This window comes from Montipora foliosa, chromosome 6 (genome assembly GCF_036669935.1).
Source record: "Montipora foliosa isolate CH-2021 chromosome 6, ASM3666993v2, whole genome shotgun sequence".
Taxonomy (NCBI): domain Eukaryota; kingdom Metazoa; phylum Cnidaria; class Anthozoa; order Scleractinia; family Acroporidae; genus Montipora; species Montipora foliosa.
This window is the reverse complement of record NC_090874.1, coordinates 448,232-468,231: the sequence shown is the minus strand read 5'-3', so window position 1 is coordinate 468,231 and position 20,000 is coordinate 448,232. Positions and strand designations below refer to the sequence as shown.

Genomic DNA, 20,000 nt, shown 5'->3' with positions numbered 1-20,000 from the left:
AATTAAGCAAAGCTAAATGACGGGGACCATAGTCATAGAAGAGTTCATTTCAACCTCTATTTTAAAACGAGTCTCAAGTACAATTCATTTCTTGCGAATTTCAGCCTTCATACCCACGAAATTTACAAAAACTGAATAGGACCCTAAAGTCTCCCACTGCGACTAACTTGAAAAATTTGACAGACCTTGAAACCGGGAACTGTTTATTTGTTTATTTTGTAACGTTAACAAAGATATGAGTCTTGAAGTCAACCAGCTTTCCAAAACAAACAAATGTTCAGTTTGGTGAAAACGTGAGCCTTCTTAGCAGGATTTTTTATAATTCACAATGGTCCAATTGTTGATAGTGTGAATTTGAACGCTATTATAGTTTATATCTCGTTTATCAAGTAGATTCGTTTTGATGGATGATCCTCCAAATTCACGTCTGGTACTTCGTTTCTAAGGAAGACTTCAATTTGTACTCCCAAAAACTTGAATAACGAAATGTAAAGATCACCAAAGGTGCATGATTCATACGCCTCGGAAATAGTGGATAAATGCATAGTTTGTAAACGACTTCTAAGTATTACAGTTAGAAAAAAACCGAACCGCTACTTTAAATTTTGCGTTTCTTGTAAGCATCGTCAGGCACTGCTCATGTACTAGTTAGACCGCTCTGACCATTCCAATCTTCCTGGGTACCGAATCCGAATCGATTCCTGGCCGATTCATTTTTCTTAATGCTTCGAATTGCTTTTGTCTAGCTTGGTGAGGAACGCCTGTGACGGGAATTACAGAAACGTCAAGTATTGAGAAATTTTCAGTTCTTCATTAAAGCATCAGCTGGGATTACATGCACATGTGATTAGAGTGCCATCCAGTACCCCATCTATCTCGAATCCAATCCAATCCAAATCGATTTATGCCCGATGCAGTGTTTTCTTTCTACTTCGAAATGATTTTTTAGCCTGGATAATGTCTCTCATGCATTCACCTTCAGCATGCAAAATGTGCGCAAATAAGGAAAACATTTTAGTAAAACAACCGTCTCACAAATCTCATAAAAAGCGCTTAGGAACTCCTGTGACGTCAATTTGACAAACTTGTTGTATTGAGAAATTTTGCTCTTCAATCAAGTATTTGCTGGGATTGCTCATGAGGTTAGAGCGCTTGCCCAATTCATACTTAACGGGCATCGAATCCAAAACGATTCCTCGGGCTGCTGCAGTGTTTTTTTTCTCTCGACAAATTGGTCTGTTTTGCTTGATAGGATGTCCATCATGCACCTTGAGCTTGCAAAATGTGCACAAATGAGGAGAACATTTTAGTAATACGACCTTGTGATAAAAAGCGCCTAGAAGCTCGGTGTATTGAGAAATTTTCCCGTTCTTTTAAGCATCGTCTGGGACTGCTCATGAGGTTAGAGCGGCCGCCCAATGTATAACTGAAAGAAAAATATAGCTTAATTGTCATATGTTATCGGAAAACTGGTATAAATCAATGTCACGATTAACCCTCGAGCTCGGTAAATAAATAGTAGTCTGTTGCATTTCTCAACGAGTTTTGTCCGATTGTGGATTCCCAACGATTTTCACCCAGCTAAAGATCGCGCAGTAAAAAGAGACCATTTTTATGGTTATTATAGGTGAATTCCCTTCTGAAGACAGTCCGGTCTGAGTGAAATATCAAGCTTTTCCGAAAAGTTTGGCCTGATTTCTCATTGCCTGTAACGTTGGGTTGACTAACGAGAAACCTTGAGAGATTTCATAGCCACTCTCTGCTGAAGAAAAACTCCTAATGATGGTAAAAATTTAAAACAGAATAAATCATTCCACAATCAAGCGAAAATCAGGCAAAGATGAAATATATAACTGAAAAAACTATTTAGCAAAACGGGTTGAGCGAAGCTCGCCTTAGGGCCACATACCGTGCAAGGAACAAGGATTCCTGCCAATGCCCCTAGGAAAGTCTGAGACGCTCTGGCTTCGTCCTAAATAGATGTCCTCTGATCTGGTCAGAGAGGCCTACATAGTGAGATCGATTGGCGAGGTAGTGCTTCAGTGGCGAGTATAACTCCGACCTCCTTCGCTCAACCCACAGACTGAGTGTTTTACTTCATCTTCTGAGCTGTGATGTTTGCCATGATGACTGGTTTCCTTTTCGGACTTGACGACTTCAAACTGTATCCTTGATTTAATGTAAATATATACGAAGTTGGATTTGCCTTCTTCCTCCAAACGTTCCTGTATTTGATAGCCTAAGAAGTTAATCGCAATTCAGGTTTTTTTAATTTACCGCTACGAGACCCTCTATGGTCAGAGAAGCGCGCTACTATTTAAGTAGTCTAAGAATCCTTACTTTATGCTCATGTTACCATTAGCCTAGTGGATTCGCTAGTGCTTGCGAGTCGAGAGATGCGTGATTAGGGTTGTACACTTCTTCAATGGAGATTTTTTCCTTATCAATAACTAAAAAAAAAAACAAAGTTCTAATTTGTTACTGGGCGCTCATTATATGCATGGTAACTTACCTTTTCTTCCACCGACGTTTCAATGCCAGCAGCACGGTGGTAGAGGTTTTGTTTTCAATATAACTTTATTTGATCCCGTCTGTTATTATGAGTACTCGATAGCTCACTTGATATGAACGTATTCTTGAATCAACAAGAATGTCGTTAGCACCTGTTCGTGGTAAAATAGTGCGTTTTTCTTCCTGTTTCCTTTTTTTTTTAAACCTTTTCAATCTTTAAATGGAATCAAATCATCGAAAAAGAATATTAAATTAAATTAGACACAGCATAAAAAGCTTGTTGTTGGCTTAACTTTCTCACTGCATTGAAACTTCCGAAAATTTGCATAACAAAAGTCTTTTGTTTGCACAATGACGAAATTGTCACTGATTGGTTCTCGACAATATCACCATATTCAATTCATATTTCCAAATTTCGCTCGTTTTTCGCTGACTGTCATGGTGGCAAGATGTGCTGTGCTGTTTCTCTGTGATTTGAAAGTCCATCAAAATGTTTTGAAGCCGGTTTGCCCAAGAGGAAGGAAACCAATATTTTCTCCTTTTTAAAAAAGGCCGGTAAGTTTGAACTGTCATGCAGTTTTGGTTAACATTTCGTTGAAAGGTGCGGGAAACAAATACACGCTTCTTTGCGAAGCAAACACGTGTTTTGTGACTAAGTCGTTTGAGCTTTGAACATAGTTAATAGAGGGGAATGGTTTGGAAGCTCGGCGAACATCAAAAGAGCAAACAAAGCAGCCAAGATTTAGGTTGCAAAGTCCACGACCGTGCACAATCTTTTGTTTTGCGCTCATACACTATGCATGAATTACGTAACCAACACGTTTCTATTGGTTAGTTCCGCATTATGGAGTAAACAACTATTGTGTTTTGTGCACGGTCAAGGCCAAAAACCTACAACAAAGAAATTTGTCAGGTTTCATAACCATTCCCCTCTAGTAACTATGCTTTGAACAAAATCGTCTTCATGTCAAAATTAAACTTTAATGTTGATTAGTTTAGCGATGTCTCATAGGATTTTGCTTGGAGGGAAAAATTCCGGTTGATAATTTTACTGCCGTTTTAGAGGATACATTATGCAAGAAAATTAAATGCTTGCGACTCTCTTTAAAAGTAAACTGTTTTTCTTTGCGTTAAAATTTTCTAATTTCATCATTTGTTTCGATGATAAGATCCAGCATATTTACAAAAGATTGCTCACGTTTAGCTATGAGGAGCTTCTTTTGGAATCATATTTTTGGTTAATTTGTGACTCAGTTCGTTAACTTTGTATCAAGGCAACAGAGACGACTTTTCAACTTAAAGTATGTATAACAGGTTTTTCTTTATTTGCTCAATCGAAACATGGTTTTCTGAGATAAAAACAATTAGAAAAATTTCATTCCGATTATCGGGATTTTCATCCCCGTTGATGCACAAACAGCGGTAATAAGGAGACTGGGGATAGCAGGATTTTGTCGTCAAAAGTTTTGCTATCCCCAGTCTTCTTAGTAGGGCGCTTTTTTTACCCCCCCGGAAGTGAAAATTCCGATTTTTAAAAGCTTGAAGAACATGGAAGGAAAGTCGGTATGAAATTTTTCTAATTGTTTTTATCTCAGAAAACCACGATGTTTCGATTGAGCGTTAAAATCACTCCTTGGTGTCCCCAAAAAGGCGGGCCCCCTTTACTGGGTAAGCAAACTGTTTAATATTTTCGCGATCGTTATATCTTTAAAAGTAATAAACTATAAGCTACATAAAGTAATGTTGAAAACTTAAATCGCTACTATGATACAAAAGCAGTTCCTTCTTTTCTTCAGATTTTGAAAGTGTGTTTCCTTAACACCTGACTGGTAGATTTTGAGCTTTGATTTTTATCTAAAGGCTGTTAACTTTGAGTGCAGGTTTTGGGTTTCACGGTCCGCCATTACTCGCTTTCAAAACTCAGGGTCTAGGGAAAAGTGGCGTCATTTAATTTCACGGTGTAACTGCAGCTTATTTTATTTGCAAAACATGAGTTTAGCCCCGTACAGACGCATTGCGTTCTGAGTGCTACTACGGTGAGAAAAACCAGTTCTCATTTTTCTTCACATTTCGAAAGCACTTACGTTGAATGATCAACGATCGAAATCTCTTGTAGTAATTTCAAGAGGATGACTGGTTATTTTTTAACCCCACGTTTCTCATTGTAAGGCGCATTTCCACAGCTCATTTTAACACTAAATAAACTCCCTATCTAATCAAAACCAAAATAACAAATTACAAAGATGAAAAAGACTCTCTAAAGAGATACATTTTTGGGGTTAGGGTTAGGTTTACAGTCTTCGCTTTTTTTAATGTTCTCAGGCAAAGAGTTCCATAGTTTTGGTGCTGCGAACGAAAAAGCTCTGCCACCAGAACTGGACAGTCAATTCTAATCTTTTGAGGATGGAGTAGTAAGCGTGACCATGATGTTAACCAATCATGTTCTGACAAATTAAACCATGATAGGAAGTTTGCGATCAGCTGTTTACCAGCGGCAATATTGGTTTTCTGAAATATTTGCATAACAAATGCATTCTTTTCCCAGACACAAATATCAATCATTTTCTTTCAAAAGAGTCGTTACGGCGAAGGTGATTTTTTTGAAAACGATTCCGCCGTAAATTTTTGCCGTAGATAATGTAAACTTAGTGATGGCCAGACGTTCGAAAAAACACTTAAAGAAGAAAGGTTCTGTTTCAGAGGTTTCGTTGGTTTGACCAGCGCAATCTCTGAGCAAACAAGTTGTTAAAGTCAGCAAATACAATAGCTGCTTTTACTAGTTTTCTTCAGCCTCTGGGAAAGAAAGGTCCAGAACGAAATTTATTTTAAGTCTTGCCATCCACATACGAGTGAAATTTGATTTTTAGAAAAAGACCAGTCTTGGACTCGTTTTGAAAAAGAGGTAAAGGAATGGTCTATTATACTCGTGCTTTGATTTTTCGGCTTCGCTAGAATGACATCAGATGTATACACATAGGGGGGACGTAATTGTCACCAGCCTTGGTAAGGTATATAAAGGAGGGAAGAATGCAGAGAGAGATAAAAAGGAAGGAGCAGGCAATTCTTAAGCTTACAAGATGTGCTCGGACGGGCCGTGAATGAAGCTTAAAACGAGATCTTTTTGTAAACTCGTTCTGTCCATGGCCCTTTTTTTGGTGGTTTTCACCTTACGTCATCGGCCATTAGCTCTTTTTGTACGTCCATCAGCAATTGTGCTTTGCAGCATTCTTATCTGTGTCTCCAGAGATTGGTTGCAAACCACCTCTAACGGGTGTTTTAACAGTTCGCCTTTAGTACTATATCTGTTTAATTCGACACATTTCCTATAACAGAGAGAACGTTGCAGATAGTTGAAACCACTTCTCACAAAATTTGCAACAATTGTGGGACCAAATGAATGCGAGGACTTTGTAGGACGCGTTTCGGATGAAATTTCGTCGTGCAACTGAGGTTTTTTTCATTAAAGAGGGAACTGTTTTCCTGGGCAGTAAACACAGTGCGTCATTCAAGACAACTCGGAGCCGAATCGAACCGATGTTCTTCCGATTACTAGTTCGGATGCTCGACCGCTGAGCTATAGAAGACTCGTAGGAGCCTAGTAGGCCATTAACCAATTGTAGGATCACGTGACAAACGTTCCACATACTATTTGCACTCACGGAAATGTCAAATGGTGCCATATTTGTAATCATATTGAGTGAGATGTTTTTGAGCCCATGGCACATTTTTGTCCTGTAGGAAAGATATCTGTTTACAAACATTGCTTTTGTCGTTCAAATATGTCAACCACAGGAACTAAAGACCCTTTGTTTCGACAGCCAATGAGGCTCTGGTTGGCACATTAATGACAATAGGTGTCGTCAACGATATCTTCCCTATGTAGACTGAGAAAGTTGGCACTTGACAATGGTTGAGGTTTTCATTTACTCTTTAATTTCAGTTTCTTAAAGTTAGCGCACATTTCGAATTCTGGACCCATTAACATAGTCGTGGAGGAATGACAACTTGATGCAAATCTGCGAGGAAGGTAACCAGTACATTAATAAGCCCAAAATGAAGATTCACACTGCTGAGGTTGACAATTAGACATAGTCTGATGCTAATATGGTTTGTAGAAATTCGGATGTAGCTTAAAATTTTAAATCCAAAGACCTGCTGACTTGTACATTTAAGAGAGTCCGAAACCAGTGTAACATCAAATCATGTTACATTGATTAAAGGCCCAGTAATACGGGCAACATTTTTCGTGCAACTTGTCACCTAACAATGTTGCGTTGCAAGTTGAGATTGTTTGTTGCGCGTGTTACCACCTTCTTGTACAACGTCTACTTTTTGCAACATAAAAATTTGTTGCTCAAGAAGGTGGTAATACACACAAAACAAACCATCTCAACTTGCAACGCAACCGACATTGTTGGGCGACAAGTTGCAAGAAAAATGTTGCCCGTATTACTGGGCCTTAAGTATTTTAAATACAAATAACGAATTTAATTCAATGTTTGAGACGTGGTTCGGCAGAAACTTCAGCCTTTTTCAATGCAAGTATGACATGAGATGCAAATCTAAATATAAATATCTGCTGATAAATGTTAATGAGTACAAATACAACATGAGATAAATGTATAAAGAGTGCAAATTAAGTGCTTAAGTTCCTAACAAGATATTTCTATCCAGATTCGAATCTCATGTAACTCTTGCACTGAAGAAGGCAGAAGTTTCTGCTCAAACATGTCTGCAATATTGAAAATTGTAAATTGCTTTTCTCCTGTTCTTAGACCAATTGGGCATTCGTTGTATCACTCTTTTTTTAAGCTGTGTGATATGAAAGCACCATTGCAGAAAAAGAGGAAAATTTTAGGAGAGATATTTTCGAGGGGGCGGGGAAGGAAAGACGTACACCACCCTCCCCCAACCCCTCGAGAGAGCTTGCTCGCGGGCTAGAAAACCATTTGCGCCACCTATGGGATTGAAAAACGGAATGGTAAACTGGGATTTTGATTGTAGCCGGTAAAAATGAATGCGCTGTAGTATTTCGTGTCTCGCGTCTTTTGAGACCCTACGGTATTTACTACGGTATTGTTTCATGTAATTTCCTTGTGCTGTATGCCAAGAACGGTCAAGTTTGATTCCGCTGAAAGTTTTATCGTCCTGTTCTTTTTACAAAGGCTTTTTCCATAGTAAAAAATAGTAAGGCAACAGTTATTTTAAAACCCCCATCTTTGACTTTTCTTCGACAGAAAGAATTCGCTACTAAGTAAAATTTGGTTCAAGGATGAACGCTCAAATCTTCCCTTGTCGGAAAGAAGCATGGAACGGCGACTTTGAAGTTTTGCAGAAAGGGAGAAAAGCTTAAATCGTTTAATGATTAAAAATCCACGATATTTGCACAGATCCAATTAAGTAATCGAGAGGGATAATTTAAATATATGTGATAGTAAAAACTGCGATTGTTATTTGTTTGTTCGACCTGACAGTTCTTCAAGTTGTTTTCAAGACGACATTTACACATTCAAAAGTGATACTTGATATCACAAAAGTTTCTAATTAGAGTTTTGGTTCGGACTTGTCCATTTTTTGCTCATTTTGAAAACATCTGCCTCACTTGCACTTAGGCTCGTTTCAAACGTCGAACTTTCACATCTACATCTACATGTTCCAGCACTTGGCAAAGTCCCTTTTTGACTTGTGGCTGTTTCTGCTTAGGTGGCCTCATACACCTCAAACCTTTTTAGAGACATCACCGCCAAGCCGGCCATTTCTGCTGGAGAGAACAGGACAGCCACAACACCGGGGACTTCATCCCCTACTCTTCTCGAATAGTGCTTAGGTTCTTTAACGTCCCACAGGGAACTTATGAACATAGAAGATATTTATGAGACAGTGCCTACGGTTTATAGTCCTTATCAGAGAAGACTTGAAAGTCTAACCATTTGCAGATGAAATTACAAAGGCAGCACTTTCTCCTCAGTTATTTTAAGATCCTGAGTGTTGATCCGGCCGGGGTTAGAACTCCTGCATGACAGCCCGATGCTCAACCAACTGAGCCACCGGTGCCGAATCTAATGCAATGAGAAAAATATATTGTTTTCGCTCATTTGCATTAGATTGGGCACATGTAAAGTTCAACGTTTGAAACTTGCCTTAACTGATTGAAAAAAACATCCAAAAAGTAAGCATAGTCCATGAATGTTCATGATTTGTATCTGTATTTTGGGGGAGACGGAATAGTTTTAATTGTATCTATGTAAACCAAGACAGATGATAAAAGTACGACCACCTTTGAATATTTTAAATAAGAACTCGTCCGTACCTGAACTTGAACACTTTGTGGTTACATCAAGTTCCCTTTTTCAATTAGACTAACCCAAAGACATTACCGTGAGGTGCGCCTTTGGGAATTGTTGATGGTTCGTTTCAGGATAATATATTTCTCTTCCAACTGTTCAAATTAGGAAGAAATTTAGGAAGAAACATCACCTCTGAAAACATAATTTGCGTTTTTATGTGTTGAAAGGTCTTTGCATCAACCGTATGATTCCGAATGCGGTCTTCTTATTTTCTACATTTGTGTATTATGCGGCCCAGTGACATACTGGGCCTTTCAAAATCAACTAACTCTCGATCCAGTCATTAAAATCTCTCCGTACAGGGCTGAAAAAATGTTCACATGAAAACTGCTTGGCAAATATATGATATCCGAAGCTGAATTGTCACAGAAAGTCAGACTTATGAAAGCGTACCGTATTTTGCCGTAGAAATGTTTTCGAAACTAAAGCAACTTACAAGAACGACTTTTAGACGAAAGGGTAGGGTAGACATTCATGTATCATTTCCGTTTTTCAATAGTTTAAAGTAAACGTAACTATCTTTCCGACGTCTTGAAGTATTTTGAAATCTTTCTGCTTTTTTGTCACGGAAAATCTGTGAACGAATTTTAATTCAAAATGTTTCGCATTCTCTAATATATGTTTGTTTTTATCCCTACGTTCGTATTTGTTGTCTAGAAACTCCTAACTGTTCTATTCGATTGATACGAGCAGGGGTGCGGAGAGGTCACCCGCTCAGGGTATACTGACCTATACTCTGTGAGAGTGAAAGACGTTCCAACAGCTCTTTTTGACGGTTTCAAGCTTGTTTTGATATTTTACAATCTCTTAGGATGACTGTCGTTTACCGAGCTCTTTGGTTTGCCACGGGAGCGCTGATACTGATATCAACCTCTTCAAACAGCATGGAATATAAAACACCGTTAATGTTTATATACAACGTGTTCACTAAAGATGTCGCGGTCATGAAGCATACTATTCACTCAGTGGAGGTTACCAGTGCAGTGGAGTGTTTTCGTCATTGCGCGAGGGTCTGTGGCTGCTTGGCGTTTCAAGTGACTAGGGCCAGTTGCGAGCTGTTAGACAATGCGGATGGGGATCTGGTAGCTAGACAAGGAACTCTCCTGTATATTATGCAGCAAAACGACGTCGAGGTTAGATGATACTTTGAGCCACGTCTTATCAGGAACATGCTTTAAATATTCTAAATCTTTCAGCTAACCATGCAAGTGTTAAGGGAAACTCCACTCCTTGTTTATAATCAAAATTGTTCGGTTTTTTACTCAATGAAAGCGTTTGTATCACTTCCAGAATCGCTTATTTTTCTTTTCAGATTTCCTGGGCGCCGCCATCTTGAATAATTGTGACGTGTTACGGTAACATACCGTAATACAATTGTTCAAAATGGCGGTACCTTAAAAATATGAAAATCAAAAAGTGATTCCAAAATTCATTTTTTTCTCAGTGATACAAACTTAAAAAAAAAATTGATTGCAGACGTAATTTTCGATTTGTTTAACAACCTCAGTGAACGTGTTTTCAATTTTCTTTTTGTTTTATTATTATTATTATTATTATTATACATCAGGAGCTACTGAATACTAAATCAGTAGGAGCCGATTCAGTTCTACTGAGACTTTGAACTCGAATCGTTTTCTCAAAAGCAGGAAATCATGACTAGGAGGGTACAACTTAATCGAGTTTATGAAATTCTCTGTTTTCGCAAATCCCATAATACACTTCATTTTTTTTTTTGGGGGGGGGGGGGGGTTGTTTGCATTAAAACAATGGATATCCAATTCACTGAAGCGTTATACAGTCCCAAGAGTGAATACCTTGTATTGTTTTTATGTAAAGAACCCCCCAAAACGTACTGCATTATGGGATTGGGAAAATAGTCTCTGGAGTTTTTACAGAACAAGTTATTTTTAGATTGATTTTCCCGCGAAACTGGACCTTTCCAGCCAATCACAAGTCTTGCATGAGAAATTAGATTACCCATGTGATCGAGAAAAGTCACTCGTGCAAGTCAAATCTTATTTAAAACCTCGTCCAAAAAAAGCTTGATCTGTTCCACAGACCTAGTGTTGGAGCAACCTCGTTCCCAGGCTCTCTCTCAGAGAGAGCCTGGGAACGAGGTTGGTGTTGGAGTTGTAGGCTCCTGTTTATGGGCTCATCCATGTTCAGATGGAACGGTGATTGGTTATAAGCAAACAATAGAAGGCTCTAAAGCTTTTCTTGTTGTAAACGTTCTGAGGAATTGATGAATCCGAGAGGAGATATGGTGGTGGTTTGAAGCCATAATCACTGTAGAAGAGTTCGCTTCAACTTCTACTTCAATTCTACTTCTATTTGTGAATGATACAGAATAAAATAAAATGTTCATATATTTGAACTTCAGAAATTAAAATACAGGAGAGTTGGAGATCATCGCCGTGATCTTCAGATTTCATGTATTTCAATTTCCTCAGTTCAAATATTTGAACATTTCATATATTCTGTGTTATCTATTCGTTCACTTCTTTCGGGTAAAAACTCGAACTCACGGGTGACCTGGGGTCCGTTCAGTTCTCGAAAGTCCCGGAACGTTTCGGGCTCTTTTCATTTCCTCTGTTTCTTGAAAAATGGAGAGCTTTTCAGCCATCAAACTTCACAACCATTTTGCTTTTTGTTACCTTGAAAACACGTTCAAAGAACAGGTTATCAAAACAAGCGGATGGAAGTTTCGGAAGTGACTTTTCGGACCCGAACAGTTTTCGGGACTTTCGAGAAACGGGCACCAGCTTTCAGATGGCTTGATAGCTCAGTTGGCAAATCGCGCGGTGATGAATTCAAGTCTCATTCAAGCATGAAACTTTTATGATTTCCAACTCTCGTGTACTGCTGTTTCTATTTTGTAGGCTCAGGTTTGTGAGCTCCTGAAAGGGTATATTGAGTACTTAGTCAAATGAACGGTTGCTGAGTGAGTATACTTTTGTTTTCAGGGTAATGGGAGCTGTTTGAACGGATGTTGTGAATCCCGGCCCTGCCTCAACGGAGGCACGTGCCGAGAAACGTGTGGTAACATCAAAGAACAGTATGCTTGCGCATGCTCTGAACATTACTATGGAAAAAGATGTGAATTGTTTAATCCAGCGGTGAAGTCTTGTCAATCTATCGCAAGGATTAAGCCAGGAGTGGTTTCTGGGATTTATGACCTCGTTATCAGCTTTAACAAGACTATTCGGACCTACTGTGATTTCAGCTCTGAGGCTGGAAAAGCATGGACCCTCATAGAATCATTTTCCCTGGGAAACAAGGAGTTTTACAAAAACAAACCTTTTTATCACGACTTTCCACGAAACGAGAATAATTTTACATGGGACGACTTCCGAGTCTCGTATCAAGCATTGGTTACCATCAGGGATAACTCAACACACTGGCGAGTCACATGTAGCTTCCCATCAGGCCTCACGTACTCTGACTACGCACGCGCATCGCTGACAGCCACAGACCTGTTAACCTTTGCAAACCAAGACAAATGCCGACAGTACGAGTATGTTTCGGTTCGAGGTATCAACTGCACGGATTGTAAGGGGATGCAAGTACAGAGAGATTATCAACATATGCATACTGATTCTTATTGGAGTGGTAAAAACAGCTGTGAATGGGACCCCAGGGCTGGTGCAGTTATGCATGAAGATAACTTTGGCTTTTATGATGTCACTAATCCACAACACAAGTGCACGAAAAATTCCCTCTCGACTACGCAGTGGTGGCTCGGAGCTGAGCTATAATTTGAAAGGCATTCTCATGATATCAATGTAACATGGTTTTGTTGTTCAAGTTTCAAGACAGAGGCGAAGCTCTGGTCTATAAATGTGAAAGTAATACTATTTTGCACTAATGGTTTCAATTTAGATGAATGATGAGAGAAGACTTGATGCCAAGCGGTCCATATCCTACGAACGCAGATGTATATCCGGTTGTCGTTTCGGCGGAGAAAAGTGACCACCGGAAATACGTTTCCGTTCGAATGCCGTGAGGGTGAAGATTCTGATTCAGCCGGAATGGTCAGGACTGATGACGTTCTCTTTCTGTTACATTTTAGAGAGTTGGAGGGACTTAGCCAAAAGCGACTTAAGCATCTGCAGTGCTCTCCAAACTTCTACGCAACTCATTTAATTAAGCAAAGCTAAATGACAGGGACCATAGTCATAGAAGAGTTCATTTCAACCTCTATTTTAAAACGAGTCTCAAGTACAATACATTTCTTGCGAAATTCAGCCTTCATACCCACGAAATTTACAAAAAAACTGAATAGAACCCTAAAGTCTCTCACTGCGACTAACTTGAACAGACCTTGAAACCGGGAACTGTTTTTTTGTTTATTTTGTAACGTTAATAAAGATATGAGTCTTGAAGTCAACCAGCTTTCCAAAACAAACAAATGTTCAGTTTGGTGAAACGTGAGCCTTCTTAGCAGGATTTTTTATAATGCACAATGGTCCAACTGTTGATAGTGTGAATTTGAACGCTATGTTATAGTTTATATCTCGCGTTATCAAGTAGATTCGTTTTGATGGATGATCCTCCAAATTCACGTCTGGTACTTCATTTCCAAGGAAGACTTCAATTTGTACTCCCAAAAACGTGAATAACGAAATATAAAGATCACCAAAGGTGCATGATTCATACGCCTTTGAAATGGTGGATAAATGCATAGTTTGTAGACAACTTCTAAGTATTACAGTTAGAAAAAAACGAATCGCTACTTTAAATTTTGCGTTTCCCTGTAAGCATCGTCAGGCACTGCTCATGTAGTTATTTCGCCCTGACCATTCCAATCTTCCCGGGTACCGAATCCGAATCGATTCCTAGCCGATGCATTTTTCTTTATGCTTCGAATTGCTTTTGTGTAGCTTGGTGAGGAACTCCTGTGACGGGAATTACAGAAACGTCAAGTATTGAGAAATTTTCTTCTTCATTAAAGCATTGGCTTGGATTACATGCATATGTGGTTAGAGTGCCATCCAGTACCCCATCTATCTCGAATCCAATCCAATCCAATCCAAATCGATTTATGCCCGATGCAGTGTTTTCTTTCTTCTTCGAAATGATTTTTTAGTCTGGATAATATGTCTCTCATGCATGCACCTTCAGCATGCAAAATGTGCGCAAATAAGAACATTTTAGTAATACAACCGTCTCACAGGTCTCATAAAAAGCGCTTAGGAACTCCTGTGACGTCAATTTGACAAATTTGTTGTTCAAGTTGAGGGCCACATGTTAGAAAACTGCTATAAATAAATATTAACCCTTGGTAAATAAAAGTAGTCTATTACAGTTCTCTCTTCCGGCCTTAAGAGTCCTCATGGGCCCGATGAGGATAAGTAAGTAAGTATTGCAGTACTCAACGAGTTTTTTTTTCCAAAGATTGAGGATTTCCAACTAATTTTTACAAAGCCAAAGATCGCACAACAAAAACAAACAATTTTTTGAGGGTTTTTTAATTTGGGCGAATTCCCTTCTGGAGACAGTCTTGTCTCAGTGGAAGATCTTCTCCGCCACAAGCTTCTCCGAAAAGTTTGGCCTGATTTCACATTTGCCTCTAACACTGCGTTGATTAACGAGAAACTTTCAGAGATTTTATTCCCACTTACGCTCTTCTTAAAAGAATAGCCTAATGAACATGCGCACTTGGTAAAAACTTAAAACAATAAATCGTCCCACAATCGACAGAAAATCAGACAAAGATGTAATACATAACTGAAAAAAACTATGAGGCAATTGTCACAAAGGATTGAGCAAAGCTCGCTTAAGGGGCCACCTACGAGGAGCAAGCATTCCTGCCTAATGAACATGCGCAAAAACAGAATAAATCATCCCACAATTGTGCGAAAATCAGACAAGTTTGCAATAAATAACTGACAAAAAATGTGTAGCAAATGTCACAACGGGTTGAGCGAAGCTCGCTTGAGGGGCCACATACGAGGAACTAGCGTTTCTGCCAATGCCCCTAGGAAAGTCTGAGACGCTCTGGCTTCATCCTAAATGGATGTCCTCTGATCTAATCAGAGAGGCCTACATAGTGAGATCGATTGGCGAGCTAGTGTTTCGGTACTATAACAGAACTCAGACCTTCGCTCAACCCACAGTGTTTTGTCACTTTTTATCCTCAAAGCTTGGAATATCTCGAACCTTTCTCAATTTTCTTAGCTCATAGAGAGGACATCGTATTTCTTGTGTGGCAATTTTTTTGGGAAAAAAAAGTTAGCGACGTCTAATATCAATGGTAAAGAGAACATGAAGTACAACCGCCTTGACGCAATATCTAAAAAGGCCTCATTGTGTATATTTGAAGTAAAAGCAACCAAGAATAAAGGGAAATTTACCGAGTGCTGGATGCAGATATCTGAAAATGACCTAGATAAAAGAATGTCAACTTTGCTTCTTCGATATTTTCGGCCAGATATATGGCCGTTGATGTTCTACAACATCTGTTAATTCCCACACAGTTCAAGTTTTCTCTTCATCAGCCATGGGCCATTGACATCCTCTAAAGAGAGGTAAATGTGCCTGATAGTGTATGAGCCAGTAGCGATAACTTGAGGTGCTCATTTTTCATTCATTTTAGTTGTTCCTTGGGTTTGGGCTATAGGCGTTTTTAAAGTGTAAAGAGTGTTGCACATAAAAAATTTATAGGTCACTGTTATTTTCTGCCCGTGAGTGCTATTTTAGAGGGGCACATGTTAGAAAACTGCAATAAATCAATGTTGACCATCGGCAAATAAAAAGTAGTCTATTGCATTTCTCAATAACTTTTGTCCAAGATTATGGATTCGCAACACCGCACAACAAAAGGAGACAGTTTGTTATGGTTATTTGGGGTGAATTTCTTCTGAAGACAGTCTTGTCTCAGTGGAAGATGAATCTTTTCCGCCACAAGCTTCTCCGAAAGGTTTGCCTTGATTTCACATTTGTCTTTACCATTGCGTTAATTAAAGAGAAACTTTGAAATATTTCATAGCCTAATGAACATGCGCACTTTGCAAAAACTTAAAACAGAACAAATCATCCCGCAATTGAGCGAAAATCAGACAAGTTTGCAATATATAACTGAAAAAATGTGTATAGTAAATGTCACAACGGGTTGAGCGAAGCTCGCTTGAGGAGCCACATACGAGGAACAAACATTCCTGCCAATGCCCCTAGGAAAGTCTGAGACGCTCTGGCTTCATCCTAAATGGATGTCCTCTGATTTGTGCAGAGAGGCCTACATAGTGAGATCGATTGGCGAGGTAGTACTTCGGTCCTATAACAGAACTCAGACCTCCTTCGCTCAACCCACAGTATTTGTTACTTTTTATCTCCAAAGCTTGGAGTTTCTCCACCTTTTCTCAATTTGCTCAGCTCATATCTACCTGCTAGATCACGTCGTCAATTTCTTTTTGGGGGAGGGGGGAACAGAGTGTATTTCTGAAGAAATCTTTGGCCTTAATTAAGTTTTGTGTGACATAGAAATCCTCAGTGTTTTGGAGGAATAAATACTACTTACTTTTTATTCAAGTGTGCCAAGATTTCACATTTGTGTGTTGTGTCGATGAATGAGAATGTTTAATTGATTAACCCACACTCAATTGAAAAGATAGACAATGCGCATGCGTACGGCATCTCACTGAAAATATATTACGCCACAATTGAGCGCAACTCCAACCACGGTGCTATATTTAACAACACGATATGCTTGGCCTGGTGATTCAGGGAACGTCTGATCAACAAAATAATTTCTGGATTTAATCTCGATCGTGTTTTACTTCATCTTCTGAGCTGTGATGTTTCCAAGGTTGACTGGCTTCCTCTTCGGACTTGACGACTTCAAACTGTATTCTTGATTTAATGTGAATATATACGAAGTTGGATTTGCCTTCTTTCTCCAAACGTTCCTGTATTTAATAGCCTAAGAAGTTAATCGCAGTTCAAATCTTTTGAATTTACCGCTACGAGACTCTCTATGGTCAGAGAATCGCGCGACTCTGTAAAATTTACATATCTGTTAAATAGTCTAAGAAACCTTTACTTATGCAAATGTCACCATTAGCTTAGTGGGTTCGCTAATGCTTATGACTCGAGAGATGCGTGTTCAGGGTTGTACACTTCTGCAAGGGAGCTTTTTTCCCTATCAATAACTTTGAAAAAAGTTCTAATTTGTTACTGGGCGCTCATTATATGCATGGTAACTTACCTTTTCTACCACCGACGTTTTAATGCCAACAGCAGCACGGTGGCAGAGGTTTTGTTTTTAATATAACTATATTTGATACCATCTGCTACCATGAGTACTCAATAGCTCAGTTGATATGAACGAATGCTTGAGTAAACGAGAATGTCGTTATCACCTGTTTGCGGTAAAATAGTGCGTTTTTCTTCTTTTTCTTCCCGTTTTCTTTTTTTTTTTTAACTTTTTAATATGTAAATGGCAGCAAATCATCGAAAAACAGTATTAAAATAAATTAAACACAGCATAAAAAGCTTGTTGTTGGCTTAACTTTCTCACTACATTGAAATTTCCGAAAATTTGCATGAGAAAAGCCTTTTGTTTCGCACGATGACGAACTTGTCACTGATTGGTTCTCGACAATCTCATCCATATTCAATTCATATTTCCAAATTTCACTCATTTTTCGCTGACTGTCATGGTGGCAAGATGTGCTGTGCTGTTTCTCTGTGATTTGAACGTCCATCAAAATGTTTTGGAGCCGATTTGCCCAGGAGGAAGGAAACCAACATTTTCTCCTTTTTATTTAAGGGCGGTAAGTTTGAATAGTCACGCAGTTTTGGTTAACATTTGGTTGAAAGGTGCGGGAAACAAATACACGTTTCTTTGCGAAGCAAACACGTGCTTTGTGACTAACTCGTCTGAGCTTTGAACTAAACCGTCTTCATGTCAAAATTAAACTTCAATGTTGATTAGTTTAACGATGTCTCATAGCATTTTGCTTCGGGGGTATAACTCCGGTCGATAATTTTACTGCTGTTTTAGAAGATACATTATTAAAGTTTTCCTGCATGAAAATTAAATGCTCGTGTTCGTGTCAATTTAATTATGTACGTTTCAGAAACTAATGTGTTGTTTTGCTTGTCTTTGTCTGCACAGAAAACGATCTGTCATATACATTTAGAACAACGAAGGAAAATTGTCTTCTCATATCACCGGTAAAAGGTAAGCATACTAAATATGTACAGTGAAACACGAGTTGATTCAAACGTATTTCTTGATCTCTTTGGCTGTTTTCATTTCGTCTCATCAATTGTTCTTCTATATTAAATTTTTAGGACACTATCCACGCGAACAGAGTGAAGCGAAAGAGAAATTCAGCAAGAAAGAAGACATGAATTGAAGAACTAGGTGGATATTCGTCAAAGATAAGAACTGTAGACATAAGATACTACTTCGAAATGGTGGCAGAAAAAAATACTCAAATCTCCCTTAGAATCGATTTACCATAATTTCAGAAGTAAAATGCTCAGTTGGCCTTTTTCTGAAGTATAAGATTCACTCGTTGGATTGTGCATTTCGCCCTCAACTCCGCACACAATGTGAAGCAGACCAGTGGAAAATGGACATAAGAAAATGGTGGAGAATAAGTGGACAATGGACATAAGGAAGTCTGCTGCTCTGATTTAAAAATAACAGGGGGCATTTAAATAACGTAGGGGAACTTTCTCTAAGCAGCCACCATTTCAACATTGAGCGATCGTTTGATTGATTCTTGGGAATCGTTTTTGTTCAAATGTAATTTGAAAGCCCATTTATTTATCCCCTTACCCCATCAAAATATTAAAGATGAAACTGATCGCTCAGTGTCTTAAAATCGACGCTGTACACTTCTTTAGATGGTGTAGCAACATTTTACAAAATTTTAAGGAGGTACTGGCTAATAAAAAATAGTTTTAAAATCAGTTATTCGGCGATATAATGCAGCAGTATGAGGCTAAATTTCTCGTGTTAAACTTAGTTCTACAAAAACATGTAGCGTTAAATCTTCTTTCCCAAACGATATAAAGTCCTTTTAAACTCTAGACTTGCTAATCGAGTTTTGAAAATCGACGAGGAACTTGGCAAAACTCGGACTTTTAAGTTACTGACATAGAACTAAAAGCTATTAAAATGCGATTCGCTTTTAAAAGTAAACTGTTTTTTCTGCGTCAAAAAAATTCAAAGTTTATCATTTGTTTCAATGGTAAGATTGAGCATATTTACAAAAGATTGTCCTCGTTTAGCTATGAGGGCTTCGTTTGGAATAATTCTTTTGGGTAATTTGTGACCCAATTAGTTAACTTTGTATTAAGGCAAAAGAGACAACTTTTCAACTTGAAGTGTGTATAACAAATTTTTTCTCCATTTGCTCAATCGAAACGTGGTTTTTTTGAGATAAGAACAATTAAAAAAAAATTCATACCAATTATAGGGATTTTCACTTCCGGTGATGTACAAAACCGCGCTAGTAAGGAGACTGGGGATAGCAGGAGTTCTGCTATCCCCAGTCTCCTTTCTAGCGCGGTTTTGTACCCCACCGGAAAGTGAAATTCCCGAAAATCGGTATGAAATTTTTCTAATTGTTTTTATCTCAGAAACCATGATGTTTCCCCTCTACTAACTCTGGTCTGACATACGTAACTTTCAATCCTGCTAGGTGACTCGTCAATAACTGTCAGTGTTGCTAAAACTCATCGAGGCCTACTATGGGACCTTCAGTCGCTGCAACTTAAGGCGACTTAAGGTCCCAGAGTAGGCCTTCATCGAACATCGCACGCGCGTTCGAAGTCTGCCTAGCAATATCATCTTATTGGTGCATCTGACCTTTTTACGCCGTCAGATTGGCATTATCATTTGGAAGCTAGCCGGGCCTCGAAGCCGGTGCTGCGATGTTTGACGAGTTGGCCTAACCAAAGTGAATTCCCTGTTAAGTGATCGGAAGTCATTTGCCAAGAACGAACCATACTTATGGCAATCTAGCTTGAAAATATGCGTTGACATGATTGTAGTAATTATTCACAAGTAAATAATAAATAAACTCAACCGTTTTTCGGACTCAAATCTGACAAATATTTTTTTACACGAACTTTTGTTCGCCCTAGGGCGTCATGAAGTTTTGACCAATGACACGTGACACGTTCTCC

General features: G+C 38.8%; 1 protein-coding gene and 1 long non-coding RNA gene across 3 annotated transcripts; both read left to right on the top strand.

Moving 5' to 3' along the window:
• Window positions 1-2,938: 2,938 nt before the first annotated feature.
• Window positions 2,939-14,064, top strand: LOC138006188 (uncharacterized). 2 transcript variants are annotated; one of them, XM_068852350.1, is made up of 5 exons: window positions 2,956-3,066; window positions 4,834-4,922; window positions 6,452-6,538; window positions 9,670-9,991; window positions 11,822-14,064. In XM_068852350.1, exons 4-5 carry the CDS (start codon window positions 9,671-9,673, stop codon window positions 12,611-12,613), a joined length of 1,113 nt encoding a protein of 370 aa, XP_068708451.1. In that variant the 5' UTR covers window positions 2,956-3,066; window positions 4,834-4,922; window positions 6,452-6,538; window position 9,670; the 3' UTR covers window positions 12,614-14,064. The 2 variants fall into 2 exon arrangements, with proteins under 2 accessions (XP_068708450.1, XP_068708451.1); XM_068852349.1 differs by lacking the exon at window positions 4,834-4,922 and having other exon boundaries at window positions 2,939-3,066.
• A 3,450-nt stretch (window positions 14,065-17,514) lies between these two features.
• LOC138008501 (uncharacterized) lies at window positions 17,515-19,298 on the top strand. The gene is made up of 3 exons (XR_011124253.1): window positions 17,515-17,629; window positions 17,974-18,039; window positions 18,153-19,298. It is a non-coding gene; the product is annotated as an uncharacterized lncRNA (long non-coding RNA).
• Window positions 19,299-20,000: the final 702 nt, after the last annotated feature.